This window comes from Colletes gigas, unplaced genomic scaffold (assembly GCF_013123115.1).
Source record: "Colletes gigas isolate AHSC1104 unplaced genomic scaffold, ASM1312311v1 Colletes_gigas_Sc00022, whole genome shotgun sequence".
Lineage (NCBI taxonomy): Eukaryota > Metazoa > Arthropoda > Insecta > Hymenoptera > Colletidae > Colletes > Colletes gigas.
In genome coordinates this window covers 1,651,615-1,679,533 of record NW_025106651.1, presented here as the reverse complement: position 1 = coordinate 1,679,533, position 27,919 = coordinate 1,651,615, and the positions used below count along the sequence as shown (strand labels likewise).

The following is a 27,919-nucleotide window of genomic DNA, read 5'->3' as shown; positions in this document are numbered from 1 at the left end:
TTAGTCAAATTCAACATAAATTGCTAACAAATAATATTTATAAGTTCTTCGATATCTGAAACCTGCCAAAATGACAATGTCCGTAAATCTATCGTTAATATCTCTTCACGTATGTACATTTAAATTAATTTGCGTATCTTCGTATGAAGAAACAAGCATGTTGGTTCACTTTTATTCCATGTCGTTAAGGTTTCTTTGGTTTACTAGTCTATGAGACTATCAATTCCGATTAACTGGAGAGGGCAATTCTTGGCGTGATCATCGCAGTACAGCGGGTCCTCGGACGTGCTGCTATTATTCGCGTACGATCTGAAATTAGCGATGGTTAACGAGACGCTCATGCGATTAATATTAATATTCGTGCTCCTCACCCGACGAGTATCCTTAATATCTTCGCTATGACTCCGTCCCTCTGGCTCGTGTACTGCATGGCTTGGCACAAGTTCTTTATTAAACAGGATCTACCATCGAATCCGTGGCTGAAATGTTTTTCAAATATGAAGCAGACCCACTAGAGTTCATCGAAATGAAATTTACTGTTAAATACGATATTCAGATTTTGCTATGAATCCATAAAACACAGTGTAGACTACGCGTGTGTGTGAGAAAAAATAATGGTCACGTTAATAGAAGCGAATATTAGTTTAAATAGGGTTTAAGATGTTTATATGAATTTTTCTCAATGTTTTATATCTCCTAATTATAGGTTTTATTACCCATTGATTAGATAGATAACGCATGTAATTTAAAAAAGACGAGTTTCCCAATTGATTTCGCGTCTATAAAGAATAAATGTAAGAATTTAAGTTAATTGTATACGTGTACGAGAGTTAAAAGAAAATTTAAGAATCGCCTCGAGGTCTGGCAAAGCGAAAATCCATGATGAAAAGTTCGCAGGTTACATGCATTTGGATTGCCTTTCGAAAGCACAAAGATCGACGAAAAAGAGGATTCTGCAGCATCATTTCGCGCATAGAGATCAAGGAAATCTTCTTTGAATGATATCATTTTCTTTTTCCTTGCTTTTCTTTAGTAATTTATATCCTTACGTTTATTCCTTGTATACGAGAAGGAATCGCAAAGAAAGCACTTGATGTTTAGTGATTCGTGCCATTATTCATGTTGCTGAATTCGCGAAGCGCAGAAAGCTTTTACGATATTTTAATTTCTTTTCATTTAGATTTTCAAAAATTAATAAAGGGATAATTTAATGAATACATAACAAGGTTTGAATCTTTTGTTCTTTCATTCAAAAATCAGGTTCACAATTTATAATTAATTAGGGTGTCCTAATGTGGAATACGTTCTAATTTAGAACACCGTAATGTTACAGTATCGTGATTTTGATTCGTTTACAATTATCATTTGTTACAACTAGCGTGCAAGAGGATATTGAAGAAAATTTCGCAGTCTGAGTTTTTGCAAGGTGATCTTTGACCTAAGAATTATGAATCGTGCATTACTTATTTCCTTATATCATACTTTCCTTCTCTAAACGAGTAAATTCGATGTATTATGCTATTCCATATTACGAGCTCTATGAGTCTAATATGGAAAATGAGGAACTCGGTAAAAAAAGTAAACGTTACTTAGACTATTATTATATTTGAAATTTGACTATTACCAGTGAAAAGAGCATATCTGTAAATTCATAATATTTAAGTTTTTATAAAAATTCTGCAAGTGAAACATGTGTATAAAAACAAGTATTCAATATTAGGGTAACTGACACTATAATTCTCGGTATCGATACTATTCTTGCACACAAGTGGGTTTTTACACCGTATAGTAAATAGTTATCATTTATGAAACTAGAGCGATAGAATAGAAGATCGAAGAAGGAATATTACAATTTGGAATTGAATATCTGTCAAAAAATAAGACGTTGTACCTATGTTTATCTATAAGCACTCTTCTCTGCATTAAGTGTAAAAATATCATTATGTCTCTCGTATACAAGTGGGTTTCTACCCCGTATAATAAACAAATATCGTTTACGAAACTCGAGCGATAGAATAGAAGATGGAAGAAGGAATATTATAATTTGGAATTGGATATCTGTCAAATTTAAATAAGACGTTGCACGAAGCTCGTGCCAGGCTATGTTTTGATTTCAAATTGAGATCAATCCCAAAGGAAGCCCATCGGATGTGCATCTGGCGTTGGTGAAACGTAGGATTGGCGAGGAGGGGTTGGAAATAAGAGAAAGAGAAAGAAATCGGAGGCTAGACTGCGGAAGCCACCGGTGCTGCACCATTGGCCGATCGGTAGTCGACGCCGGAAACCGTCTGCCAGGCGGCCAGAAATCCATCCGACGGCTTTTTCGACCGACCACTTTCTGCATCGGTTGGGATCGCCAGCGGTTCACGGCAATTTCCCAGGCACCGCGGCTTCCATGTCGGCGGCCACAGCCCGCTGCCCATCCCCTGCATTATTCACGGTCTATTAAACTATTTATTACCTTTCGTACACGAGCTCCGCAGCTTCGTGAACGTCCACGATGGACCTGGTCGTACGAACGGCCCCCGTCGGCAGCTCGAACGCCATCTTGAAACCCGCAGCCTGGGCGAAGATCGGCGTCTCCGGGAACAAAGTGATCTTGAAATTCACCCTGTACTGGAACCCCGAACTTTCCGTTAATAGTTGCTCCAAAGTTCGCGAGGGAACAATTACAATCGATTTCGAGACCGGTTACAAAATCATTGGGGCTATTTACTGACGTTTGCTCCGACGGGGTTAAATTCAAGAATCTATTATAGGAGACGTTCTACCATTTTGATAACAATAGAAAGCAGAATTAGAAAAAATAGTTATTTTGAGTAGCAATATTTTAAAGTGGAGGGGTTAGGTTCAAAATGATTAATTTAGTGACATTAAATTCAAAAACAAACGTTTTACTAGTTGGAAGATCTGAAAACCAAGTAACAATTATTCCGTTTAATTGTATTTCTGTTACGAGGAAAATATTAAATTTCGGAAGAGGAAAGAAATTATACCGTTTATCCCTATTATAGTCGTTTCTGTCGAACGTTTCATGCGTCGACAAGGGAACAGAGAGACACTGGCCGCTTGGAAGCCTCTCGATACGGCCTCCCTCCCCCCAAAAACCGCCGTGGCCACGGATCGTTTCCAATATCGAATCGTCGAAATAAAATAGGGGGGTTGAAAACGGGGACGTGTATAGGAATAACCACGCCCTGTAAGCTGCCCGAGACTCGAGAGCTCGACCTAAAATTTCAATTTCGAATCGACAACGGCGCCCGGAGCCCCAGAATCCGATCGACGTCCATCGTTTCCGCCGTCTTCTTCCTCCTGATGGAAACAAGAAACGGTCTGGAACAATGTGACGGAGCAGGCGTTACCAGCTCCGGAGAATTCAAGCTGTATATCGGCCAGGTATGGCTGTAAGGGGCGCGGAAACCGAGACTGGGGTGTCACCTGGATCTGGCAAGTCGTTTATCAGACAAGCATCCCTCTTCGAGCTTTGCGTTTCTTGGCCGAAACGGGAATGAAAACAAGCTTGGCCTTTGAAGGGGCTGCTATTGCAGGATATGCATAATTCTTACGATATTCCGTGTTCCTTTGGAGCAGCGTTTCTTAAGGGGTGAAACCACTGTGAGGGCTGAAAATAAAGGCAATTTTCAAGAATTTTTTAGGGCTGATTTTGAAAACTTTTTCTGATCAACGTTTAATATTTTTGAAAGCACATTTCTTGAACTACTTCTTGCAAAAATTTCGTTTTAAAATATTAATTATTATGGTTATAATAGGGACCAGCGTGAGAGGTCTCCAAAAATTTGTTAGAAACAAGCGGACGTGTTATTTTTCACTGCAAGTTGTGAAATAAGAAATCATGCAATTTTCTTAAACCCCAAGCATTGTTTAATTTTTGTTTGTTTGGAGTTTTAATAATGGTCCCCTACAATGTTAAAATAAAATTCGCAAAAATGACAAAGTTGCAGAAGTTTTAGTAGGCGTAAAAAATATAGTATGCCTAAAGATTTGAAACTAAGTGCTATTTAATTAAGGGCAGTCGTTAGAAACTCTTTTATTACTTCTGTTGTGGTCAAATTTTTATACGAAAGGGATGTGTTTGGATCGAGATAACTATGTGAAGCAAGAGTATTTAGTCTAAGTGGTGTGAATGAAGAGTATTTTCATAAAAACCAACTTTTTCAGATTGGGCGTCCCAATAACTCAGTCAATTTTCATCCGATTTACTCAAAATTTTGTATGATGGTTCCCAATACTATTCTTTTCAGTTGCGCGTACGGAATTTTCGATCGAATAGTCAGTTCCTACGTGGTGTTAAAAGAAATGTGGACTTTTTCACAGATTTTTTAGATCTTTTCTTCAAAGTTCCACCATTTTATAATAAATTATTACTACTGTCTTATAGTGTAAGAAAATTGTATGATTTCTTGTTTTAAAATTTTCAGTGAAAAATTACACGTTTCCAAGAAATTTTTATCGACCTCTCACGTCGGTTCTTATTATGTCTATAATAATTGATATTTTCATAAACAATTTTTACAAGAAGCAGTTCAAGAAATATACTTTCGAAAATATCAAACATTTATTAGAAAAAGTTTTAAAAGTCACCCCCCAAAAAATTCTTGAAAATTGCTTTTATTTCCAGTGGTCACAGTGGTTTCCTTAAACATTTCTAACGAATTTTCACGAGACAAAACTATTTCCGATGAACAAATGGAAAATTGTGGGAGAAGAGTTTATCTATTTACTATGTGGAGAAAACTTTCAGGATGCAATCTGTACAAGTGATTCGTTCGACTACCCAAGCGACACATAAAGTTATACCCCTAAATTGAATCCCGCGATGTAAAATCCGCTCCCATGAAAGAAAGCGTACCGAGACGCAGTGTATTTATAACAGTTACCGTCTTCCCTCGCAACCGCCGCACAGTCCGTCATGCTTTAAACAATTATTAGTTTACTTTACGAGTATATAAAGTGTCGCGTAAATATTGTACGGTTATTGATATTTACTCGGACGCGCGGCGGCGTTGACTCGTATGAAAAATAACCGTCGGCGGTCGTTTGTTTCTGGAAAAGTTGCTCGACAACGCGTTAAGATTACAAACGATGGGAAAATGCAAAAGGAAACGACCACGTCGTGGGGGAAAAGCTGTTTCGGTAGGCGGAATACGAAAACGATATTTTTTCGGGATCTTTCGCGTAGCCGCGTTCAAAATGCATTATTTCTCTTTCGGTACGCGTCTGGAATTTTTCGGTTAATTCCTCGCCAGCGTCGAAAGAACGGCGCAAAAACTTTCAGGACGGATTTCCAATTCAGAATCCCGGGAATAATAAAAATATCGCGCTGCGTCCTTTTCGCTTAGCATACCCTCCCCCCCTCTGGATGTATGAATGCATTCGGGACTGTCGAAAAAGAAACGATGATATATCGCGAGGATGTTTCGACGCGATACACTTCATTTCAACCTTCGTGGCCCGTTTTTAAGGGGTCTTTCTACTTTGTGGGATTAAAAAAATTGTTATTTTGTCAATTGGAATTTTTCGAAAATAATAAAAATGCGTTTGTTTTCAAGTAAATACAAAATTTGGTTAGATTTGTTTGTTCCAAAGACGATCACATACTGAAGGATCCTGTGACGTCGCCTTTCATGCTCGCCACCAGAGGGATCGCGCTCTCACAAGCGCTCGACCGACCCCTCGGTTGCTATATACAGGGTGTTCGGCCACCTCTAGCAAAAATTTTAATGAGCGATAGTAGAGGCCAAAATAAGACAAAAATCAAAAATACTAATTTGTTGATGGAAGCTTCGTTAAAAAGTTATTAACAATTAAATTCAAAAATTTCAAATCGTTCTGGAAAAATTATTTTCGGTTGCGGGGGTCAACTACAATCATTTTTGGTGAGTACACATACCTCCGAAATCCTATCTACTTTCGAGAAAAAAAATCGAGTAGGTGCTGAAATTTTTCGGCGAAAAAAAATTTTTCAAATCGTTCTAAAAAAATTATTTTCGGTTGCGGGGATCAATTACAATCATTTTTTATCATTACACATACCTCCGAAATCGTACGCACTTTCGAGAAAAAAATTCCTTACTGAAAATCCAATTAGGTGCCTAAATTTTTCAACGGAGAAAAAAAATTGCAAATCGTTGTGGAAAAATTATTTTTGGTTGCGGGGGTCAATTACAATCAGTTTTTGTCATTAGACATACCCACGAAATCCTGCCCACTTTCGAGAAAAAAAATAGAGAAGGTGTGAAATTATTCGAGAAAATTAAAAAATTGCAAATCGTTGTGGAAAAATTATTTTCGGTTGTAGGGTTCAATTACAGTCATTTTTGGTGAATAGACATACCCCCGAAATCTTGCGCATTTTCGAGAAAAAAATTCAGTAAGGGCGGCACTTTAAACGTTAATAACTTTTTAACGAAGCTTCCATCAACAAATTGGTATTCTTGATTTTTGTCTTATTTTGGCCTCTACTATCGCTCATTAAAATTTTTGCTAGAGGTGGCCGAACACCCTGTATACATTCCTCGACCGACTTCCCAATATCTCACTTGTCTAAGGCAAGGTTTGCTAGAAAAGCCTTTACTGATGAGTCCACTAGCAGATCCGGACGAAACGTGCCCCCTCCTTTTTCCTTTTCTGTCCTCCTACGAATCTCACGATCGAGTTCCTAACTTCAGCCAGTAGCGCCACAATCCCATAATTTCCATTAAACGCTCATGATACTGTGACGACAATCCAAGGTTTTGGTTCTTTCAACGTCACGGGGTCGTCAAAGAATCCTATTTCATTCCTAATTTAAGTCACTCGGTAATACTTCGACGAAACCACAATTGTTATTTTTCGAAAATAATAAAAATGCGTTGTCTTCAGATAATTACTTTGCTTAGATTTATTTTGTCCAAAAACGATCACAAACTGGGGGATCGAAATTTTATTAGGCTGTATGATTCGTTGTTTGACAAATTTCAGTCTCTAAATAATTTTATGGGTTAGGTCTGGGTTAAGAGGCCTTTCTACCTTGTGGGATTTAAAAAATCAAATTTTTTTTTGTTGTGTTTTCTTTCAGTATGTAGTCTCGAAAATATATCTACCAAATATTAAATTGAAATTCGGAAAACTAACGAAGTTATAGCTTGCTGAAATGTACCACGCGCAGGTATAACAACTGGACGTAAAACTAAGTCGCCTTTCTACTTTGTGGGATTAAAAAAATTGAATTTTTTTTGCATTATCTTTCAGTATGTAGTCTCGAAAAAATATCTACCAAATGTTAAATTGAAATTCGGAAAACTAACGAAGTTATAGCTTGCTGAAATGTACCACGCGCAGGTATAACAACTGGACGTGAAACTTTAAAGCTGTTTTTCTCGAAACTACATTTATCAGCACTGCGTATGTGATAACAAAAAAGCTATTCAAGATATCAACATGAAATTTATACAGTATTTTTAGAACTGGTCTCCCTATAGCATGAACTAGGATAATTGCGATATATGCAATACTTTTTCTTTTATTAACAAAAAAGCATCCGAATATATGAAAATATTCAGTATCTTTTCGTAAAATAGCTGCCATTTTGCTATTTTTTGTTTTTTTGAAGAGATCCTAGTTCATGCTATAACCACACTCATCTGTATTAAGAATATCGTTGGTTTTTGGATTTCGGATACTTGTTCGCAAGATATCACATACGCAGTCGAGCGCAGTTCGTAAAAACTGTTGTTTGTTGATCAACAAAACCAGCGTAATCAATACATATTATGCGTTGCAAAAATTGATAAATATAGCTAAGTATATGATAAATGTATCTACAAAACCCGGAATTAATCGCTCTTTAATAGCCCGCAAAAAAAATCACAAAGAAGCATGTATTTTTCGTGCCTACAAGGTACAATGGCCCCTTAAAGTCACGCGAAACGTATCTTTCGTCTGTTTTCTATATTCCCTCGCGTCGCGATCGTTTTTGTATTCCGCACGCGGTACGGGATCGCTTGCTTTCTTCCTTTTAGCGTCGAACGAATTATCCTCTTTACGGGAACATGCATTCGGCCGAACTCGTATCAGCATGTTTGACAAAGGACGACGCGAAACCTGTTTCCCCCGGTTATGCGCGGGTAAATTGAATAATCCTTCACGGTCGTGTGCGGAATAATTAAGAGGGTAATTCGGGGATTCCGGGTCCGGCAGAGTCGGGCTATCCTTTGTCCGTACGTCGCGTTCGGGTTCAAACCAAGGAAAACTCGCCCGGCGACTGGTCAATTTTCCAAACATCGTTAGCGAGTCCGCATATTCGTCCGCAAGAGGATCATTTGTACACCGTCTTTGGTAAACAAATCACACGCGATGATAACTGGCACCGAGACAGAGTTAAGTACGTTTAAAACCGCCTGTTTCGAACGAATTTTCTGAAAGAACCACTCGCTTTTACGAACGTCATTTTGTTTCTTCGCACGTTTAACCCTTGGCTGGGTTTAAAGTGTCGTAAATTAACACTAGAACTACCAAAGCAGTCAAAATGACCCATTCGTATTTTCTAATAAAATTAGTAAAAAATTTAGTCGATTGAATTTCTGACAATTTACCGTAATTTTCTATAAGAAAGAGAATAGACACATATTTCCATTAATTATACGTTTCTTCACGTAGCTATCGTTCTAATTTCTTTGGCACAAATGAATGACCTTACTGGTAGTGTTAATGCACTTTACAGCTGAATATCTAAAAAGTTTATATATGTTTCAATAATAATTCGATCTATTGAAATTGTTAAAATTCTTGGAGAAAAACTGATACTTCCTCTTATGGTAGTTCATCGTTATTTCAAAGAAGCAATCTTCTTATTCTAATAATAAAATTAATATTCCTTCGAATGGTTTTAATACTAAGAAATGTTGAGCTTAAGGGGGTCTTCTACTGTAAACTGTCAAGAAATTCGAATTTTTTTTTGCATTTTCTTAAAGGATAACGGGCATCGAGACAGAGTTAAGTATGTTTAAAACCGCCTGTTTCGAACAAATTTTCTGAAAGAACCACTCGCTTGTACGAACGTCATTTTGTTTCTTCACGAGTTTAACCTTTGGCTGGGTTTAAAGTGTCGTAAATTAACACTAGAACTACCGAAGCAGTCAAAATGACCCACTCGTAATTTCTAATAAAACTAGTAAAAAATTTACTCGAATTTTCTATAAGAGAATGAATAGACACTTATTTTCATTGCATTATATTGGATCGTCCCATATGTTCGTGTCGGGTTTTATACTATAAGTTAAAGCAATATTTTAGATATATAATGGAATTTTATGAAAAACAGTAAATCTCTTCCTTTGGCAAAGCTATTGTATCCTCGCCAGAAAACTTCTTTGATTTTTTATTAAAATGTAGTTCAACGCTTTTCATTAAAACGTTGATATTTTCAAATTGTTTATTCACTAATAAACCTGGAGATTGTTTTATTTAATTTCTTATAAGGTTTGGTTTTATTATATGTTAACAAAAATATTCATAGAAATAGGCTCAAGCACAATTAAGAAAATTTTGTTCCATAAGCCAGCATGGATTCCAAAAGTCGAGCTTTGACGGAATATATATTTGTTTCAAATTTCTATGAATTGTTGATATTAGTATGTTTAAAATTTCAGAAATCCTCTGAACTTGCAAATTTTGTTTGTTTTCTATTAAATTACAAATTTTATCCTCGTCAATTTCAGAATAACGAACGGAATGAACTTATGGCTCGACCTAATACATCTCTTCACGTATCTATTGTTCGATTTTCTTTTAGCACAAATGAATGAACTTACCGGTAGTGTTAATGCACTTTGCAGCTGAATATCTAAAAAGTGTATATATGTTTCAATAATAATTCGATCTATTGAAATTGTTAAAATTCTTGGAGGAAAACTGATACTTCCTCTTATGGTAGTTCATCGTTATTTCAAAGAAGCAATCTTCTTATTCTAATAATAAAATTAATATTCCTTTGAATGGTTTTAATACTAAGAAATGTTAAGCTTAAGAGGGTCTTCTACTGTAACCTGCCAAAAAATTCGATTTTTCTTTTTTGCATTTTTTTAATGGGTATAAATATGAACATATCTCTGTTTAAATGCGTTTTTCTCAAAACAATCTTTTCTGAATTGGCTTCCATAGTATCTCAAGATCCACTTGACCTTCAGTACATGTTTCTTTGTATTTTTTTTTTACCCTGCTAAAGTTAACAACAAGAAAAAAATCGATATTTCAACGTCATAATGCTGCCATTTTTTTTAATTATTAATTTTTTTCTGTCCTTTTTGTACCATAAGAAAATGTATCCTAATTAAGAATCTTTTTCATTCTTTTGACTTAGACAAACAGAACGGCTGGAATCATGAAAGTCATTAGAACACTTTTTTTTTTGTACTGCCACTAATTTTTACTATTTCTCGTTGTAAAAATTTGTGAATATTATCGAAAGAGTAATAAATATACACTCAAAACACCGATTCAAGAACTTGCATAGTTTCTTTATAAAAAAATACCAAATAGAACATAAAAAAACGCGTTTTACAGAAGATGCCCTTAATCGACGTAAATCCAATATTCTAATATTTGTTTCCCCGAAATATTTTCCACTCCTCTTCCCTTTGAGTTCTTATCCAGCTAACGGATTATAATTTACCTCTGTCTGAAATTTTTCGAAGAGACAAGGTCTCTGGGTTTTTGGGACGATTTTTTATCCTTCGAAATGTTATCGTGTGAAGCATAACGGGACGGTCGGTCGCAAGTTTCGTTTCGTCCTTCGTTATTCCGAGGGTGCATATCGCTAGCCAGCAGGTCGTATCGATTCTGCCGGGCTGATCTGAAATTCCGTCGCTGTCTCGTACATTAGGATGGGCCGCATAGCGTGCATGCAGGCGGCCGTATCGTCGATACTCGTCGGTGCACTTGCTCGTAAGTGCACTGGATCATCGCGAGTCGCGTAATTCTTCCGGCCCGCGTACGAGAGAACGGAAGTGCAGCCTACCGCCATCGCGTCGGTGGCCCCAGCTGGCGCATCCCGTGGCCCCGAAAATCGTAAACAGTTTACCGAACGTTGCCGAAACTCCTCTGGTTTCTCGAAAATTCCGCGACCAACGCACGCTGGGCCAAAAGTCTCGCTCCAAACCCGTCGAAAATAACAGATTTTTGGGACACCCTAAGAGAATATTTAGTAATTAAGTTTCTCGCTTTAAGATGGATGGTTGATGGGCAAAGTTGTCGAAATTGAGGTGCTAATCCTCGTGTCCATAAAATGTGTGGTCTTCTGACTGATGCAGTCATTGACTCTTACTTCTTTCGAAACGAAAAAGATGTGACTGTGACTGTTACGGGTAAGAATTACCGTTTGATGATTTTATCTTTGGAGAAAATTACGTGGGTTTCGTTTGTGTAAGATGGTGTAACTATCGCTTTATTGAGATTGAACGTCAAGTAGCCACTAAGATGTTACTAAGACTTTTTATTCTAATAAATCGCAAACTGTTGACGATTTCGAGGCAAACATCCTGAGAGATACAGTCTGAGGATCGTTTAGATAAAACAATGAGCAGCAGATAATCTTCCGTGGTTTTCGTCTTATTTCAAATTCAAAGTTCCATCGGTATTATTGGAAAACCCGTTAGGTTCGAGTTAGTGCCACGAGATACGACGAGGTGACTCGATCGTGCATTACAGAGTGCCAGAAGCGCCTTTTAAGGCGAAAATACGAGCCAATGATCGGTTTGCATTACTCCCAGTCTCCTGTAAGTACTCTATGTTGCATAAATTTTCACGGCGCGGCCGCGTGCTCGTAAACAGAGTCGACATAAAGGATATATGCCTTTCGACGACGAACGTCGAGTTAATTTCGACGCGGACGTGGACGGGAATTTTCTTCGTCGTCGAGTCGCGAATCCACGAAACGACTCGTTTGTTGCTCCTGTTTGAAGGAGAATCGAGTTGCAGGCGGAATTCGAATGAATTTTATGGGAAACGTCGATGAGCGTCAAGCTGAGAAAAAGGAGAGAAATAGCTGAACAACCAGAGTTTGAATTTATTTTGTTTAGATGCTTTGTACGTTGTGAGATTTTGACAATTGTACTTCTAATATTTTGGTTGGATATTAAATTAGATTTGAACTCGAACTCTTAAAAGTTCTATATTGAGAATTTCGTACTGAAAGCTTAGACAACGAATTGAAAACACAGTTATTGGAAGTTGGCAAAATTCTGAAGAATTTCGTAGAGTAATAAATTCAATTATTTATCTATGCCAATGTTGTATCCAAGCAGGAGTTCACCATGGAATATAGTTTGCAATTTTGTTCAGATGATAGAAAACAATTTGATGACTTCTCAAATTCTCATTACCAATCCTTTAATTATTCTGTCATGCATGATGAACGAAATTTTGATTCGTCAATTAGTTACGAAAATAATTGAATCTGTCAATTCACGTGGTTTATTCTGTATAATGGCTTCGAAGGATATAGAAATAGTATGAGTGACGATAGAATAGAGCAAGATTTAGGAAGTTACACGGAGGATGCAGAGACTAGGATGATGCAAGGTTCGTAGGACACGGATAATAGTGTTTATAAGGAAGCGGACAGGGTGTTCGTGTCTACAAATTCAAGCATAGATTAGGCAAATACATTACAGTGTAAATATTCCAAGTAAATTGCACCATTCGTCACGGGCACGTCCACTCGCGATTTACAATTAAAAAGCTTCTTATTAGACTATTAGATCACTATTCTAACGGAGCCAGACCTGCATTCGCTAGAAACCACATGACATGGAGAGAAGAATTGGACGTTTGCAAGTTTTATTTTTACCATTTAAGTGAAAAGCAGGTAGTTGCTAGGAGTAGAAATCTTTACAATCAACCTAGTATTTCTTATTAGATTATTAGATCACAGTTGAAATACTATTATAACGAGCAAGACCTCTGTTCCCTAGAAATCACACGACATGGAGAGAAGAATTGGACGTTTGCAAGTTTTATTTTTACCATTTAAGTGAAAAGCAGGTAGTTGCTAGGAGTAGAAATCTTTACAATCAACCTAGTATTTCTTATTAGATTATTAGATCACAGTTGAAATACTATTATAACGAGCAAGACCTCTGTTCCCTAGAAATCACACGACATGGAGAGAAGAATTGGACGTTTGCAAGTTTTATTTTTACCATTTAAGTGAAAAGCAGGTAGTTGCTAGGAGTAGAAATCTTTACAATCAACCTAGAATTTCTTATTAGATTATTAGATCACAGTTGAAATACTATTATAACGAGCAAGACCTCTGTTCCCTAGAAATCACACGACATGGAGAGAAGAATTGGACGTTTGCAAGTTTTATTTTTACTATTTAAGTGATAAACAGATAGTTGCTAGTAGTAGAAATCTTTACAATCAACCTAGTATTTTATGATTCGCTATTAGGAAGAAGTATCGCGCTATGGAAATTCCGCTTATAGCGAGTCGCTGGTGGTCGCCCAACGTAATTTGATCTCAGAACGGGTCAAAAGCCCTTGGCAGGGTTCGATACTCACGAAAAAGGAGCTGCCTTTTCGGAACGCCAGCGATCTGGTGGCTCTAGCAGCGGTCACGAGCTTCCCCGCGGTAACGAGGCCGAGACATAGCAAGCTCCAGAACAACAGTCGCATAATCAGCGAATTCTGGGCACCGGGCCAAGATGTCCCTGCAACGTCACCACACGCGATATTTGCTGCAGCTCGCTAGAACTGATTTCGACCGCGAAATGTCTTCGTCCGATGCGATTGAGTCGGTTTTCGAGGCACAACCGTTGCCTTTCGACGTTGATAACGGTGCTCACGCCCCACTATTTGGGCAACTTTTCGCTCTACTTCATACGCCTTCATCTTCCTCCTCGGTTAGCGTTGTTTCACGCTGACTAGTATGATTGGGCACCGATCGTACACGCAAGCTCGATGGGAACGTTCAACGATTCTCGTGGTTACGTTATTTTAGACTCGTTGGATAGTTTCATAAGTACGTACACGTAACATAGGTGCACGGATATACGAGACACGTTTGCTATCACCAGCGAATTGGAAACCATTCGCCACAGATCAAACCACATTCGTAGTAATTTTGATTTATAAAGTGCATGGTTCTAGTAATAAATTGATTACGTAGGCCCACTGAATATTTGGAATGTGTTCCCGCGTGTAACGTGGCACTGGTCTACAGTTCTCAATTTGTTCATTTATGCTGGTATAAAATAGACAACCATCGTTGTTACACACACGTGATGTTGCAATCACACCTATGGACGTACATAGGTTTGTTTAATGCTAACACAGTGAAATTTCAAGTAAATCAAAATTGTATAATGAACATAATTGCTGGAAACAGTAGAGAGCTACCTGAGTAGTTTACATGTACATGTATGATAAACGAATATGCTTTAAAAAAATCTTGTTTGCAAAAGAATTATCAAGCAAGATTTATTCGAAGTATTGTTCTATATCATCAAAAGTAAATGAGTTATTTCAATATAATGTTTAAAATATCTTACCCTGTATAATACATTGCAAAATTTTTTACTTTAAAGTACCCTTTACTTTCCATGGTAATAATGCCTTTATAAATTGATTTATGCGATCAGAAATTCTGGTCAATATTAAAGTAACACTTTTCAAAAATTATGATCACTAAATCACAAGGCAATTTCTTTTATGATTTCAAGTATACACATGTACTATTGTTTGGCGTGAAAGGATTAATATAATTTGTTCCAATGCGACAGAACACGCAGGAATTCTATTACATATTTGCTAGCTCCATATTGGAGTTGGAAAGTTTGTGAATTAAATTTGGTTAGTTCTGAGTATTTGAAATGTAGATCCCACATAGTCGGTATTCTTCAGGTTCCTGGCACGCCTGTTCTATTATAACGAGGTCTCGTTCGTTTAATCGTTATAAGATTGAAATATACTTACGCTCGAGGTTGAAGTATCGCGTTAGGTCGAATTCTATTAATCTCACGAACCTAATTGTAATATATTACTATTACCTCTCGATTATTCTCAATCAATACGTGAAATTATTTGTCACAAAAACATATATTCCTATCAGAAATATAAATCCAAAAACGCGACTATATTCTTTAAGTAAATAGAAATAAATATTTGTCAACGGATTCTACGCTTCACGTCTACAGTTGGTCCAGAAATGTTAAAAAAAAGATGTTCAGCGAACCTCGAAAATGGTGGGCAAAATTTAAGGTCGAGAGATATTGGATTTCTTAAAGATCGCGCAATTTTTATTAATCGTTCAAAAATGGGACGCATTGTTAGCCTCCGTCTCGAACGCGAGACACGCTGAATTTCCTTCTGTGAAGCGTCAGACTTAACAGTACTCCTTCGTCTGAAATATGGAACATGCCAGTACCTCTCGCACGAAGACTGAGTTTCTCTCAGTAAACTCCTAAACTGCCTGGAACACGAAACGATCTTGTGCTACCTCCCCGAGTCGTTTTACGACCGAGAATCCCCTGTCTGAAGTGTCGGATGAGTCTGTGCACCGCGCATCCCAAAAGTGATTTGTCTATTGACACAGGCCACGAAATTAGACTGACCGAATACCCCGTCAAATATTGCAAACACACCTTAACTGAACCAACGTAAAATTAACGCAAAAAAAATGGGTCGTTTTAATACCTATTCAATCGAAAATAATAATCGTACAAATGGAACAATATTTCCACCAGTATATCGATTGAAATATTTATGGTGAATTTTATTAATTTGATTGAGATATTATTCAACGATTAACAACGGTGTAAACATTTTTATTCGACGCCCCCGTTGACACTTTGACTGTTACATCATCCATATATGACAGAACTTTTAACAGTGGAACTAAAATAATTAATTCTCAATTTGAAATGTCAAAGAAAATAAATTCGACTAGGCTTCATAAATTTTAGCGAGGTTACGAAAGTAAGTACTATGAGAATTTTAGGTTATGTAGTTTACAATTGTTTAAAATCAAAGTTTCAGCCTCGTAAACAATTTTACGGTTTTTAGACAGTCAACGTGTTCAATTGCAAATATCTTGAAAGGGATAATTTGAAAAGTACTAATTTGAACGGTTCATTTCGTAGAATTATCGCGCCTTGGATTCGCCTGTCGGCAAAACATCTCTCGAGTGTCGATTCGTTCAACCCGTTCACGTTCGTACCGTGTTCGATTTAAAAAGACAGTTTCCTGGGCACAGCTGGCGTAGCATGTAGCTGTGTACTTATCGAATAAGGTAGTTCATTAAACTCTGCAAAACGCACTTAGCTCCAATTTGCGCGCAGCGAGACGTTCGGGCGGAATTGGCTGCAGAAAATCGACGAAATAACTCCCATGAGTAGAGACTGGCTTGTCACTCGGCAATTGGAGCCTTTGCAGTTAACTACCTTCGATTAAAGTGACTTCGTTCAAACTATTAAACCGACTCGAGCTCCGCGCGGCCCCGTGAAGTCAAAACGACCGTAAAACTGGGCGTTTAATAATCAATTATTTTCCGCCCTTCCCGGTTCCATCGTTTACTGCCTGGAAACGTATTTATGGACTCAATCTCAGAGTCGAACAAAATATTTGCGTCTATTCCCGACCCTAAGTTCAGTTACAAATCTTTGATCGTACACAGGATCAATCGTGAAGATTTTTACCATCAGGGTTCTTATATAATTTTTATCCTACGATTCTAGGATTATATTGAGGTGATACAATATTAATTGTTTTTATTTTAATATTACAACACAATCTTGTATACTCAATCTCAGAGTCGAACAAAATATCTGCGTTCATTCTCGACCCTAAGTTCTGTTACAAATCTTTGACCGTACTCAGGATCAATCGTGAAGATTTTTACCATCAGGGTTCTAATTTAATTTTTATCCTACGATTCTAGGATTATATTGAGGTGATATAAAATTAATTGTTTTTATTTTAATATTACAAAACAATCTTGTATATTAATTTGAGCAAAGATTTACAAGGAGTGAACTGCTATAAAAAAATAACAGCGTGGAAAATAAGAGTTTATATTGCTATATGTACATACATAATAATATTCGTAGTGGTTGTATAACATGCATTAGTGTATTGTAGACGGTTGGAGAAGTTCGAGATGTATTTGCCTAGGTTCTTCGATCGGGAAGAAATGTAGGAGAGAACGTTACGACGGATTCGCCCTTTTATTGCACGGGGATCGTAGATAGGATTTGACGCGAGCTTAACAGCGTGAAACATAAGGTAGAAAGAGATTTATTCCAGTGTAAAGGAAGAGTGACGTAAGGCGATGGCGAGGCGTGTAACTGGGTCGGGAAAGAAAGTAAGGAGAGAACGTAATAAAGCTCGTAACAAAGGAACCTAATAATAGAAAGTGGCGCATCTTAATTAATAAACGGTGGAGATTCGATCTAGAACCCCTAGGCCAGGGGGACACGAGGAATAAATCGTCGAGCAGTTTTCGTGTCTTCTTCCTATCGTCGCTGCCTCCAAATATTCTTCGTTCATCGTCGAGACGTCTCCGTGATCCGGACTGAAAAGGGAAAATAAAATTTGCAAACAACTCTCCGATATTATCGAGAGTCAACAAATATTGACACTAATTTATTACATCAAAGTTCTCGAGATTGCAACGAGAATCTTTTTCAGTACAGATATTCGGATAAAAGTGTTTTAAAAACATGGTTCCTTTTAAAAGCGTGTATTTATATTCTTACGTGAACAACAGATGCAACAATTCTCCGACCAACCCCTCGTCTTTTAACGGCGTGGCGGCGGCTTCGCAAATATCCTTCATCAAGCAACTGTTTCCGTCGATATTTCTCCTGAAAATACTTCGTTAGCGCTCGTAATAATTGTATTTATAACCTCGCCTTATGAATATTAAACGACACGACACGGTGCTATAATTAAATTGTAACATCATACATGGTACGCACGTTCTCTAAATTATGCGTGCATTAAGCAGAGTTATTTATTTAATTGGAACGATACCGGGTATAATTTATATTATACTTCTTCCGAAACGTTTGGTGCAGAATGTACAGCTCGAGCCAAACAGCTTGATTACTTTAAATCGTTTGCATATTACTTGTTGTACGAAAAAGTGGCATTGGTTATTATATTTCTACTAATTATAGATGTTTAGGTAGACAGATAGACGAATATATTAAACAGTTAGCTACTAGCTTAATCGTTTGTATATTACTTGTTGAATGAACAAATGTTTAAACTAAAAGTGAGATCGGTAATTATATTTCTAGTAATTATAGATGTTTAGGTAGACAGATAGACGAATATATTAAACTGTTAGCTACTAGCTTAATCGTTTGTATATTACTTGTTGAATGAACAAATGTTTAAACTAAAAGTGAGATCGGTAATTATATTTCTAGTAATTATAGATGTTTAGGTAGACAGATAGACGAATATATTAAACTGTTAGCTACTAGCTTAATCGTTTGTATATTGTTGAATGAAAAAATGTTTCGAATAAAAGTGAGATTGGTAATTATATTTCTACCAATTATAGACATTTGAGTAGACAGATAGACGAATATATTTATCGATCTGATAAATTGCGGTATTTAATATATTCGATCGTGACGAATTTAAGAGTAACATCAGGCTGTCGAGTTAAGTGACTCGTTCCGTAGAATAATCGAGACATCGCTTTTACCGATTACCCGTCGATCGTTTAATGATAATCGATTAATTACCGGGTGTTCGCACAATATTCATTAATTATTCACGCGCGTATTTGCATCTGTAAATTTGAAACGCCGCGAATTCGAAGTTACTCGTGATTGCGAATTCCAAGCCCTGTAGGTGAAATTAATTAATTCACGATAACGCTAATTTCGCTCGATAAAAATCGTCTGCCGCGCGGGTAACAGCGGATCCCAGGAACAGGGGCTTGCTCACCTGTCGAGTTCTCGTTCGATAATATCGTATATGGGCTTCCTCTCGTTCCACGTCGAGCGTCTACGACGTCGTCGGGATGAGTCCTCGAAGAACTTCGTGAAGAAGGTCGCGTTGTTTGGCAACGCGTATTGGAACTGTATGTTATGGCCGTAAACCAAAATCTTCCCCGAGAGTTGAATCGGCACAGCCAGGCCTAAGATCAGCTTGATACGCGTGCAATAAATAAACATTCGTTAAATCTCAATATTAATATTAATTTAAGATTATTTACTTTCTCGAATAAACGTATGCTCGTGAATATGTTTTATTTCCATCGTCGAGGGAATAATTAAAGTACTTCTATATTCTACAAGACTAATTAGTAATTCTAAATCAAAAGATTTTAATTCGTGAATCATATTTAATTATTTTCATTATTATTTACTTTCTCGAATAAACGTGTGCCCGTGAATAAGTTTTATTTCCATCGTCGAGGGAATAATTAAAGTACTTCTATATTCTACAAGACTAATTAGTAATTCTAAATCAAAAGATTAAATTCGTAAATCATATTTAATTATTTTCATTATCATAATATCGTAGAATTATTTCTTCTTTTGAACATTAAATTTACTCGAAGAAGATGCTATTACTAAAGAACTTTAAAACCTATTAAATTGAAAACATAGTCGTGTCAGGATTAGGAGCAACGCCCTTGCGAATAATTCTTTTTAATTTGAGAGGTCCTCTATAGAAGAAGTTCGTTCGGGGCTTTCGTTGGAGGTTTCTCAGGGAGAACGATCGACGAAGGGAAAAATCGATGCGAAAGGGAGAAACAAACGAGCAGGTCTAGCAATTTCAACCACTTTCAGCCCGTTCATTTTCATACGCGATGGAGCAATTTGTCCGCGACGGAGCTCATCCGTCGGTTGAAAGGGAGTCCGGGCCAAAAAATTCATCACCGAAAGTACGTAAGCGTGTGAAACAGCCGGAGAATAAAAGCCAGCGTAATCTCGCTTTCTTTGGAAAGGCGGAGACGGATCGTCGGGAAGTTTAACGAAGACGTTTCTGTTTTTCTCGGCATCTGCAACCCCCGTGAAGAGCGAACAGGCGTCAAAAGAACCGGGGGCGAAAACGAGCAACGCGGAGGAACGCAATAATGCTCGTGACTTCCCTTCGTCGATGAAACGACGCCTTCAAATACGAATTGAATGGACCGAATATATCGTTGAGCAATATTAACGGCGAGTCGTTGATCGAACGCAGTCGAAAAATAAGGAACGCCAATTTCACTCGATCGAGTTTCTATTTAATAATATTTCGATCCTCCAGTTTGGGATAGTTTTCAGAATGACGGGAAATTTTTTAATTAAATCGGAAACTCATTCTTAGAAAGAATTAATCCTAGAAAGCAAACAACTAAATATTAATAAAATAAACTAATTACAAAAATATGGGACACCAATTTCACAGTCTCAACCAAGCTTCTATTTAATATTATTCCGATCCTCTAGTTTGAGATCGTTTTTCGAATTACGGGAAATTTTTTAATTAAATTGGAAACTCATTCTTAGAAAGAATTAAGCGTAGAAAGCGAACAACGTCGAGGGTAACAGATTGAGAGTCAGGAGAAGCACGAAAAAAAAATTTATAGAATTTCATCTTATAATGTACGAGTGAAAATACGACGACAGATTGTAAATTTTATATTATATTACCGTTGTCGCTGTTTGTACGATCGATTCTTTCTAATTTTCAATAATCTTGTAATATTATGATCATATAATTTTTTCAGAGACACGAGCTGTAAATTACGTTTGCCTTTTTTAACCAAGCTTCTTGGGTCGTCCTCGGTGAATGTAGAAAGCTTTATCACATAATCCAGAAATGTTTTATTAATCTCATAAGTACCGCAGAGCTGGTAGCATTACAAAATATGGGATTTTTATGAAATTGTAAAATATTTGTAGATACTGTGACATTATTTTTAATTACATTCAGGTCTCGCGAAATAAAATCAAAACGAAATGGCAATTTTCTGCTTTTGACGACTATTTTGTTCTGATTTTTATTTCGAACGACGTATTCATAATGCAAGGGGCGAATAAAGCTCAATGTAACGACGCACAGTGGGCCAGAATTTATACAAAAATAAAATAAAAATCGTAACTGAAATATTAGCGTTACGATACTAGAAAGCAACGCAGTAATAAACAACATTTGGTCAAAATAAATGAAAGAAGTAAGAGTGAGAGTAACTCATGTTCAACTTTGTTTTTTAAAAGCTTAAAAATGTTGAAGAAGCCGTGTTTACGTAAGGAATCCATCCTTGACATTCTCGAACATGACAGTTGCCCACTTCGTGATATTCGTGAACCTCTGAATCGAAATTGACAAACTCTATGTTGTGATTACGATTTAGGAACGACAAATTTCAACACCTCGGCTGGCAATACAAACATGCACGGACGAAATGAAGTTTGAGAGAAGCAGAAAGCAAGAAGGAAGGGAAATTACAGCGAACCACGGCCTTTTTTTGCCATTCGTTGGGAAATTTCGCCAGCGAATGCAGTCCTCATTTTTCAAGTTTCGAAATGCCGCTTAACCTCCATCCGTTTCCAAGATATTACGGGGTCGGTGAACTTTTCTTTCTTTCTGCTATTCTCTCTTTCTCTCTTATCAGAACCACTCTTCGTTTCCTCCCTCTCTGGCTTGTATCGAGTATTTTACCACTGATAGATTCTCAAGAAATTCCCCATGGTTATGAAACTGATACTTCGTCGATCTCTAATTCAAATTGATAATGCTCATATTCTAATTACTCAGTCATGACGAATTCAAAAAAAGAAAATATTTGCTTCAACAGATGACGACTTATAATCCTCATACATTACACAGACTTTCTTTTTTAAAATCTTTCAATTCTGTGAGTTAATAAATTTACAAACTCCACACAGTGGGATATAAAATTGTTGTCCAGGACCCACGAATCAATTGGCCGATACGAAAAGCTAACAGCTGAATTCGCGGCAGTTCGTATCGCATCGCGTGTATCCTCGAAGGATTAATATTGTTTTTTTTTTTCCGGTGGACAGTGGAGGGTAAATTTTGCGTTGAACGGACTTCTCGAGTTAAGTAAACTTGCCGCGTCCACAATTCATCCGAGTTCAGCACTTTAAGTTTGCCCAACGTCTATCGCACAAAAGCGACTTGACGCGCGCTCAAACTTTTAATTGTCCTTCCGACAAGAACGCCAAGCTTCCAGTCGCCCAACACGTGCTCGTTGAAGCGAAGACATGGAAGTAATTGAAAGTCGTCGCACTTCTTTGCAGGTCTCTTCACCAGCTATTCTTCTTATTCCTTCTCGCTTTGAAGCTTGCGCTTTTGACGCAGTGCAGGGCTCCGCGTGTTTAGATACATACTGACCCAGAAACAGGCGAATTTTATTTCCCCGTCGGTTCCCCGGTTCTCCTCGACGCCGAGCATCGAAATATTTGCCTCCGTCGTGCCGTCGCGGCCTCTGAAAATCTGATAATGTCTGATAATCAAACGCTCCGACGGTTGGAACAGCGTTGATCAGACGTCGATTTTCTACTACCCTGTGCTGCTCGACAAATTGTAACGACGTACTCTGGTGCTTCTGTTTGCGCATCGAATCGTATACGTCGAACGTTTCCTTTGCCACCCTTTCACGCTACATTACGTTTACTTCGTTTTACCTTCAAACGACGCTTGACATTTTCTTTCTAGATATACAATAATTAAACTCCTCGGTGAGCAACAAAATCAAGATTCAATTATAATAATTTTTTGCTCGAGGTTTTATCCATCGATAAAACCATTACGAGCTAAGTGGAGTTGATCTTAATCCCTGTAAGGCTACAAAATCGTTCAAAATGTTCCTAAGGAGTTCTCGAGAGGAAAGTGGTCCGTCTTTTCAGATCTTGATTTTCACCCCAAGCAACAAAATTAACAAAAGATTCAATTATAATAATTTTTGGCTCGATGTTTTATCCATCGAGAAAACTATTACGAGCTAAGTGAAGTCGATCTTAATCCCTGTAACGTTACAAAATTGTTTAAAATGTTCCTAGGGAGTTCTGAAAAGGAAAGTGGTCCGCCTTTTCAGATCTTGATTTTCACCCCGAGCAACAAAGTCAACGAAAGATACAATTATAATAATTTTTGACTCGATGTTTTATCCATCGATAAAACCATTACGAGCTAAGTGGAGTCGATCTTAATCCCTGTAACGCTACAAAATCGTTCAAAATGTTCCTAAGGAGTTCTCGAGAGGAAAGTGGTCCGTCTTTTCAGATCTTGATTTTCACCCCGAGCAACAAAATTAACAAAAGATTCAATTATAATAATTTTTGGCACGATGTTTTATCCATCGATAAAACTATTACGAGCTAAGTGGAGTCGATCTTAATCCCTGTAACGCTACAAAATCGTTCAAAATGGTCGTAAGGAGTTCTCGAGAAGAAAGTGGTCGTCTTTCAGATCTTGATTTTCACGAGCATCGCGAAACAGGACGCAGAATCCTATATCGATTTGATATCCCTCCCCCCTGGATTATCTATAAGCTTGAAGTCGTCGTTCGTTACCGAAAGGGGCCGCGAGTAATTGAGCGCGCCAGGGCCAGCGGCAGAAGCCAAGGCAAACAGTCCATCAGGACGCTTCGCTCGCCCGGGAAAGAGTGAAAACTACAGAAAGAGTTTCCCGATTTAATTAGAAAATTTGAGAGGAGACAGTAGATAAGGCTCCGGTTAATTATCAGCTGCGGATAGAAGGTGGGTTGGGGCAAGAAAGACGTTTCTTTCGGTTTAAAGTTTCTGCTACTTTCCAACGGGGACGAACACTTTCCGATTCCCACCGCCTCGAAAACGTCGTCGGAACCCTGAGAATTCCACGTTGTTACACGTTAATTCGTGCAATATCTTTGGGAAAGAATTGGAAAGTCAAGGATAAGCATTACTAGACTGTGGATGTTTATGCATATACATAGAAGTTTGTTTCATCACTGGAGGTTCTTAAAAATATAGTTTTTATTTTATTGCATATCATATATGTTTATTGCATTTCTTTTCATAAAATTAATGCTTATATGGGCATCCGAATATCTATTTTAGTCTATTAATTCAACGTTTGTGTACGATAGTCGTGTTAGAACTGACAACATAGCTATTTATACATCCGGTGTTTACCTATAGTGAATCATTAATGGTAACATTGGTTCGTAGATGCTATGAATAGTAATAATCAGTAAGCAATAATTCTACGGAAACGAATTCTATGAGGTCAGATTGTTAAAGAACCCAAAACAATTAAAGCATGCTATTTCTGCAAATTCAAATATGCCTCAATCACATCTTGTAATGTTGAACGTTCGTTCTGAGCTTATAAATTGACTTTAAGTAATAAACGTCATCAACTAACCCTTGACAATATTAAAAAAATATTCGTAACATATTGTAATTTAAATGATAATTGATTATTAGTATGTTAACTGAACATATTTTGAATATATTTTGCATATTCCTGTTCATTTTGGCATATTATTGATACATATTTTACATATGTCACTTATACAGGGTGTTAGGCCACCCCTGGAAAAATTTCAGTGGGAGATTCTCGAGGGCAAAATAAAACGAAAATCAAGAGTATCAATTTGTTGATTGAGGCTTCGTTAAAAAGTTATTAAAAAATTAAATTAAAAAATTTCAAATCATTCACGGAAAAATTATTTTTGATTGCAGGGCTCAATTACAATCATTTTTGGCCAATACACATACCTCCGAATTCCTACGCACTTTTGAGAAAAAAATTCATTACCGAAAATATAATTTCTGGCCAGAAATCTCTGCCCGAATTTTCATGTGAAACTTTAACACTTCATAACTTTTGAACGGATTGAAGGATTTTAATGTTCAAAAAGACAAACAACGCGTATTTTGATGGAGAATATGTAGAAATTCCAAAAATTTTCAAGAAGTTGTTCATTAATCCCGTAAACTGATAAAACCCCTATAAAAATGATTCAATTTTCAAAGGGCTATAACTCCTACAATAGTGAATATATTTCAATGAAACTTTTTTCTGAACTAGAGCTTGTGGGTACCTACAACAAAGTATTAGACAACATTTCTGTAGATCTTCAAACAAATTTAATAAAAATGAAAAACGAATTTTTAAGAAAAATTGACAGAGGTGAAAATTTTCGGTGGGGGGGAAAAAATTCAAACTGTTCTAAAAAAATTATTTTCAGTTGCAGGGGTCAATTACAATAATTTTTGGTGAATAGACATACCCCCGAAATCCTACCCACTTTCCAGAAAAAAATTCGAGTAGGTGCGAAATTTTTCGATAAAATTAAAAATTTTCAAATCGTTTTAAAACAAATTATTTTTGGTTGCAGTGGTAAATTGCAATTATTATTGGTCAATAGACATAACCCCGAAATCGTACCCACTTTCCAGAAAAAAATTCTTTACTGAAAATATACTGTGTGGCCGGAAATGTTTCTATAACTTTTTAGCGAAGCCTCAATCAACAAATTAGTATCCTTGATTTTCGTCTTATTTTGGCATCTAGAATCTCTCATTAAAATTTTCCCAGGGGTGGCCGACCATCCTGTATATTTTGACATATTTTATTGACATAAACATCCGCAGTCTAATTACCATTCCTTCTCTATCTCGCATTGGAATTGTTAAAGATATTAAATATAAACGTAGTTACGATTTTGAAGATGTAAACAGATGATTTGTAGCAAAGAGTTCTATCAGCCGACTCTCTGATAGCTTTAGTTTCCCAATCAGCATCTGTTCATTTAGAAACCCAACATGAAGGCTTCTAAGGTTGATTATGAATTAGTTGAAGCACTCGTTGCTATGAAGTTGAGTTAATCGTTTGCTAAAATGCGAATAAATACCTTGAAATTGCCACCGTAGGGGAAAACAAGAGGCGGGGGATAGAATTCTCTTTTCTCTCGAAGTTGCTCCCTCGCGGTTCCCAGAATTCGTCCCGTGGCGAGAAAGCACGTCAGGTATAATAACCATTTCACTTTCATCTAAATAAACAGTATAATTTTTGCGTATATTGCATACAAAAAAAATATTTTTGTACTAACGCCTCTTTAGTAACCCATGAATCAGGATATAATTTTGTAATCTACGTATATTTATATGTTAGTTGCCAATTAGAATCGAGACTTGCAAAATTTGTCAATCATCGAATATCTTCATAAAATGTAAAATAAAAAATACAATATTTGACCGATTACAGTTTGATTTGATCGTGACAAATAAAATATTCTCGGTTCAAGCATTCTCTGTTTGACGCTTTCGTGTTTGATTTAATAAATTATTTCAACAGTTCAAATCCTATTACGAGCACGTAATTAACAAAATACGCGAAACAGCTGTGCAACTACGTTCTCCTATTGAACAGAATTTCGGCGAAAGAGCTACACCGAAATCGCTTGTAAAACTTTTGGGAACTCACGTTACTCACCTGGAAGACGAAATCTGGAAGCCAATTTTGTCCTCTCTGCGCGGGCACAAAAGCACGCAGCTAACGCCAAACTCGTAACTCCGAGTCTGTCGTCCCGGGGCTGCTTGAACTTTCAGTTCCTCGGCGAAATTAACGTGTCATCCGTCAACCCGTGGCACAGTTACACTCGAGGCCTCAGCGATCGACTGTAACCGGTTGAACGAGCTAAATGTACATCGCGGATGATCCAACGGGGAACACGTAGCCCCCCGGGTCGATCTTTGGATACCGGTTCCGCGTAATCGGAAAAGAAAACAACGATATTTGTCGTTCGGACGTCGAACCGGCCTCGAGCGTTTGTTAGAGTCCTTCTCATAATCACAGTTACACGGAAGTTGTCAAGCGAACGTCTAACTCTCCCGGGCGACCGGGGACGCGACAACTTCTGAATAAGTAGCAGTGCACGGGACAAGTTTCGGGAACATGGAGATCACAGCTTGAAACTTGTCGCTTCTGGGACGACAAAGGGGCTGAAATGCATATATAAACAAACAGATAGAGTAACGACTATTTTCCAGGGCGCAGGGCGGATGGATGCGACTCTCAAGTATAGGATATAGAATTGTAGGGTGGTAAGGTTAGCGAGTTGATCCTGATACTTGAGAGTTTGTGGACTGTCATCGTTTAATGGGTTTACTGGATTTTTACATTACGTGGATTTTAATGTTTGGTAGAGTGGATGTTGAACCTGAAGTCTAATGATCCGAAGAAAGAAGAGATGAAATGAGAATAATGCATTATTGACAGTAAACCTACCACGACCGGTCAAATGACGATTTAAATGAGATATATCTTGGATTTTTAATTGAACAATATTTGGTATCAAATTCTGGTTAGCTTCTGATCTAAATAGCAGATGTATGGAGATGATGAAAGAAGAGAATCTTCAGTTCCACTGTGTGGTAAGGTTAGCGAGTCGATCCTGATACTTGAGAGTTTGTGGACTGTCATCGTTTAATGGGTTTACTGGATTTTTACATTACGTGGTTTTTAATGTTTGATAGAGTGGATGTTGAACCTGAAGTCTAATGATCCGAAGAAGAGGAGAAATGAGAATAATTGCTTCATTAACAGCAAATCTACCACGATTGGTCAAATGACGATTTAAGTGACTTATAGAAGAGAATCTTCTGTTCCACTGTCTAAGAACAGTTTAATAATGCATATTAAAAATATTTAAAATTTACACGCCCACAGCTCCGAAACCACTAGTGATTTTTTCATAACTAAGCCACTGTTAGTAGTGGCAAGGCCTCCCCTTGACTTTTCGTTTTGGAGATATCGTAATTTATGTAAAGAGTTAATTTTTATTAATTCGACTATCGCTAACTTCATCTAACGCGTCGCATCGGACCTCTCTTTCTCGTATGTGACTCGTGACCGAATGGCCGATTGACCTAGGTACTACGAGCACGTGCCGGGCA

General features: G+C 37.3%; 2 protein-coding genes across 2 annotated transcripts; both read right to left on the bottom strand.

The window, feature by feature from the left end:
* Positions 1 to 203: 203 nt before the first annotated feature.
* Positions 204 to 13,676, bottom strand: LOC122401144. The gene is made up of 4 exons (XM_043403103.1): positions 13,563 to 13,676; positions 2,462 to 2,616; positions 372 to 479; positions 204 to 309 (listed from the first exon to the last, which is right to left on the bottom strand). The coding sequence occupies exons 1-4, from the start codon at positions 13,674 to 13,676 to the stop codon at positions 204 to 206; spliced, it is 483 nt and encodes a 160-aa protein (XP_043259038.1).
* A 3,750-nt stretch (positions 13,677 to 17,426) lies between these two features.
* On the bottom strand, positions 17,427 to 19,192 carry LOC122401143. Its single transcript, XM_043403102.1, has 3 exons — positions 18,963 to 19,192; positions 17,756 to 17,863; positions 17,427 to 17,571 (listed from the first exon to the last, which is right to left on the bottom strand). Exons 1-3 carry the CDS (start codon positions 19,190 to 19,192, stop codon positions 17,427 to 17,429), a joined length of 483 nt encoding a protein of 160 aa, XP_043259037.1.
* Between the last annotated feature and the right edge of the window lie 8,727 nt (positions 19,193 to 27,919).

Bases quoted from the DNA above. Each gene is read 5' to 3' on its own strand.
- LOC122401143 (XM_043403102.1), bottom strand. From the start codon at position 19,192: ATGTTTATTTATTGCACGCGTATCAAGCTGATCTTAGGCCTGGCTGTG. The intron at 17,864-18,962 runs GTGAGCAAGCCC...AAGTATTTTCAG, and splicing joins ATCGAACGAGAACTCGACAG to GAGAAATATCGACGGAAACA. The intron at 17,572-17,755 runs GTAAGAATATAA...TTCCCTTTTCAG, and splicing joins TTGTTGCATCTGTTGTTCAC to TCCGGATCACGGAGACGTCT.
- LOC122401144 (XM_043403103.1), bottom strand. From the start codon at position 13,676: ATGCGACTGTTGTTCTGGAGCTTGCTATGTCTCGGCCTCGTTACCGCG. The intron at 480-2,461 runs GTAATAAATAGT...AAAACATTTCAG, and splicing joins GCGGAGCTCGTGTACGAAAG to CCACGGATTCGATGGTAGAT. The intron at 310-371 runs GTGAGGAGCACG...CGCTAATTTCAG, and splicing joins ATATTAAGGATACTCGTCGG to ATCGTACGCGAATAATAGCA.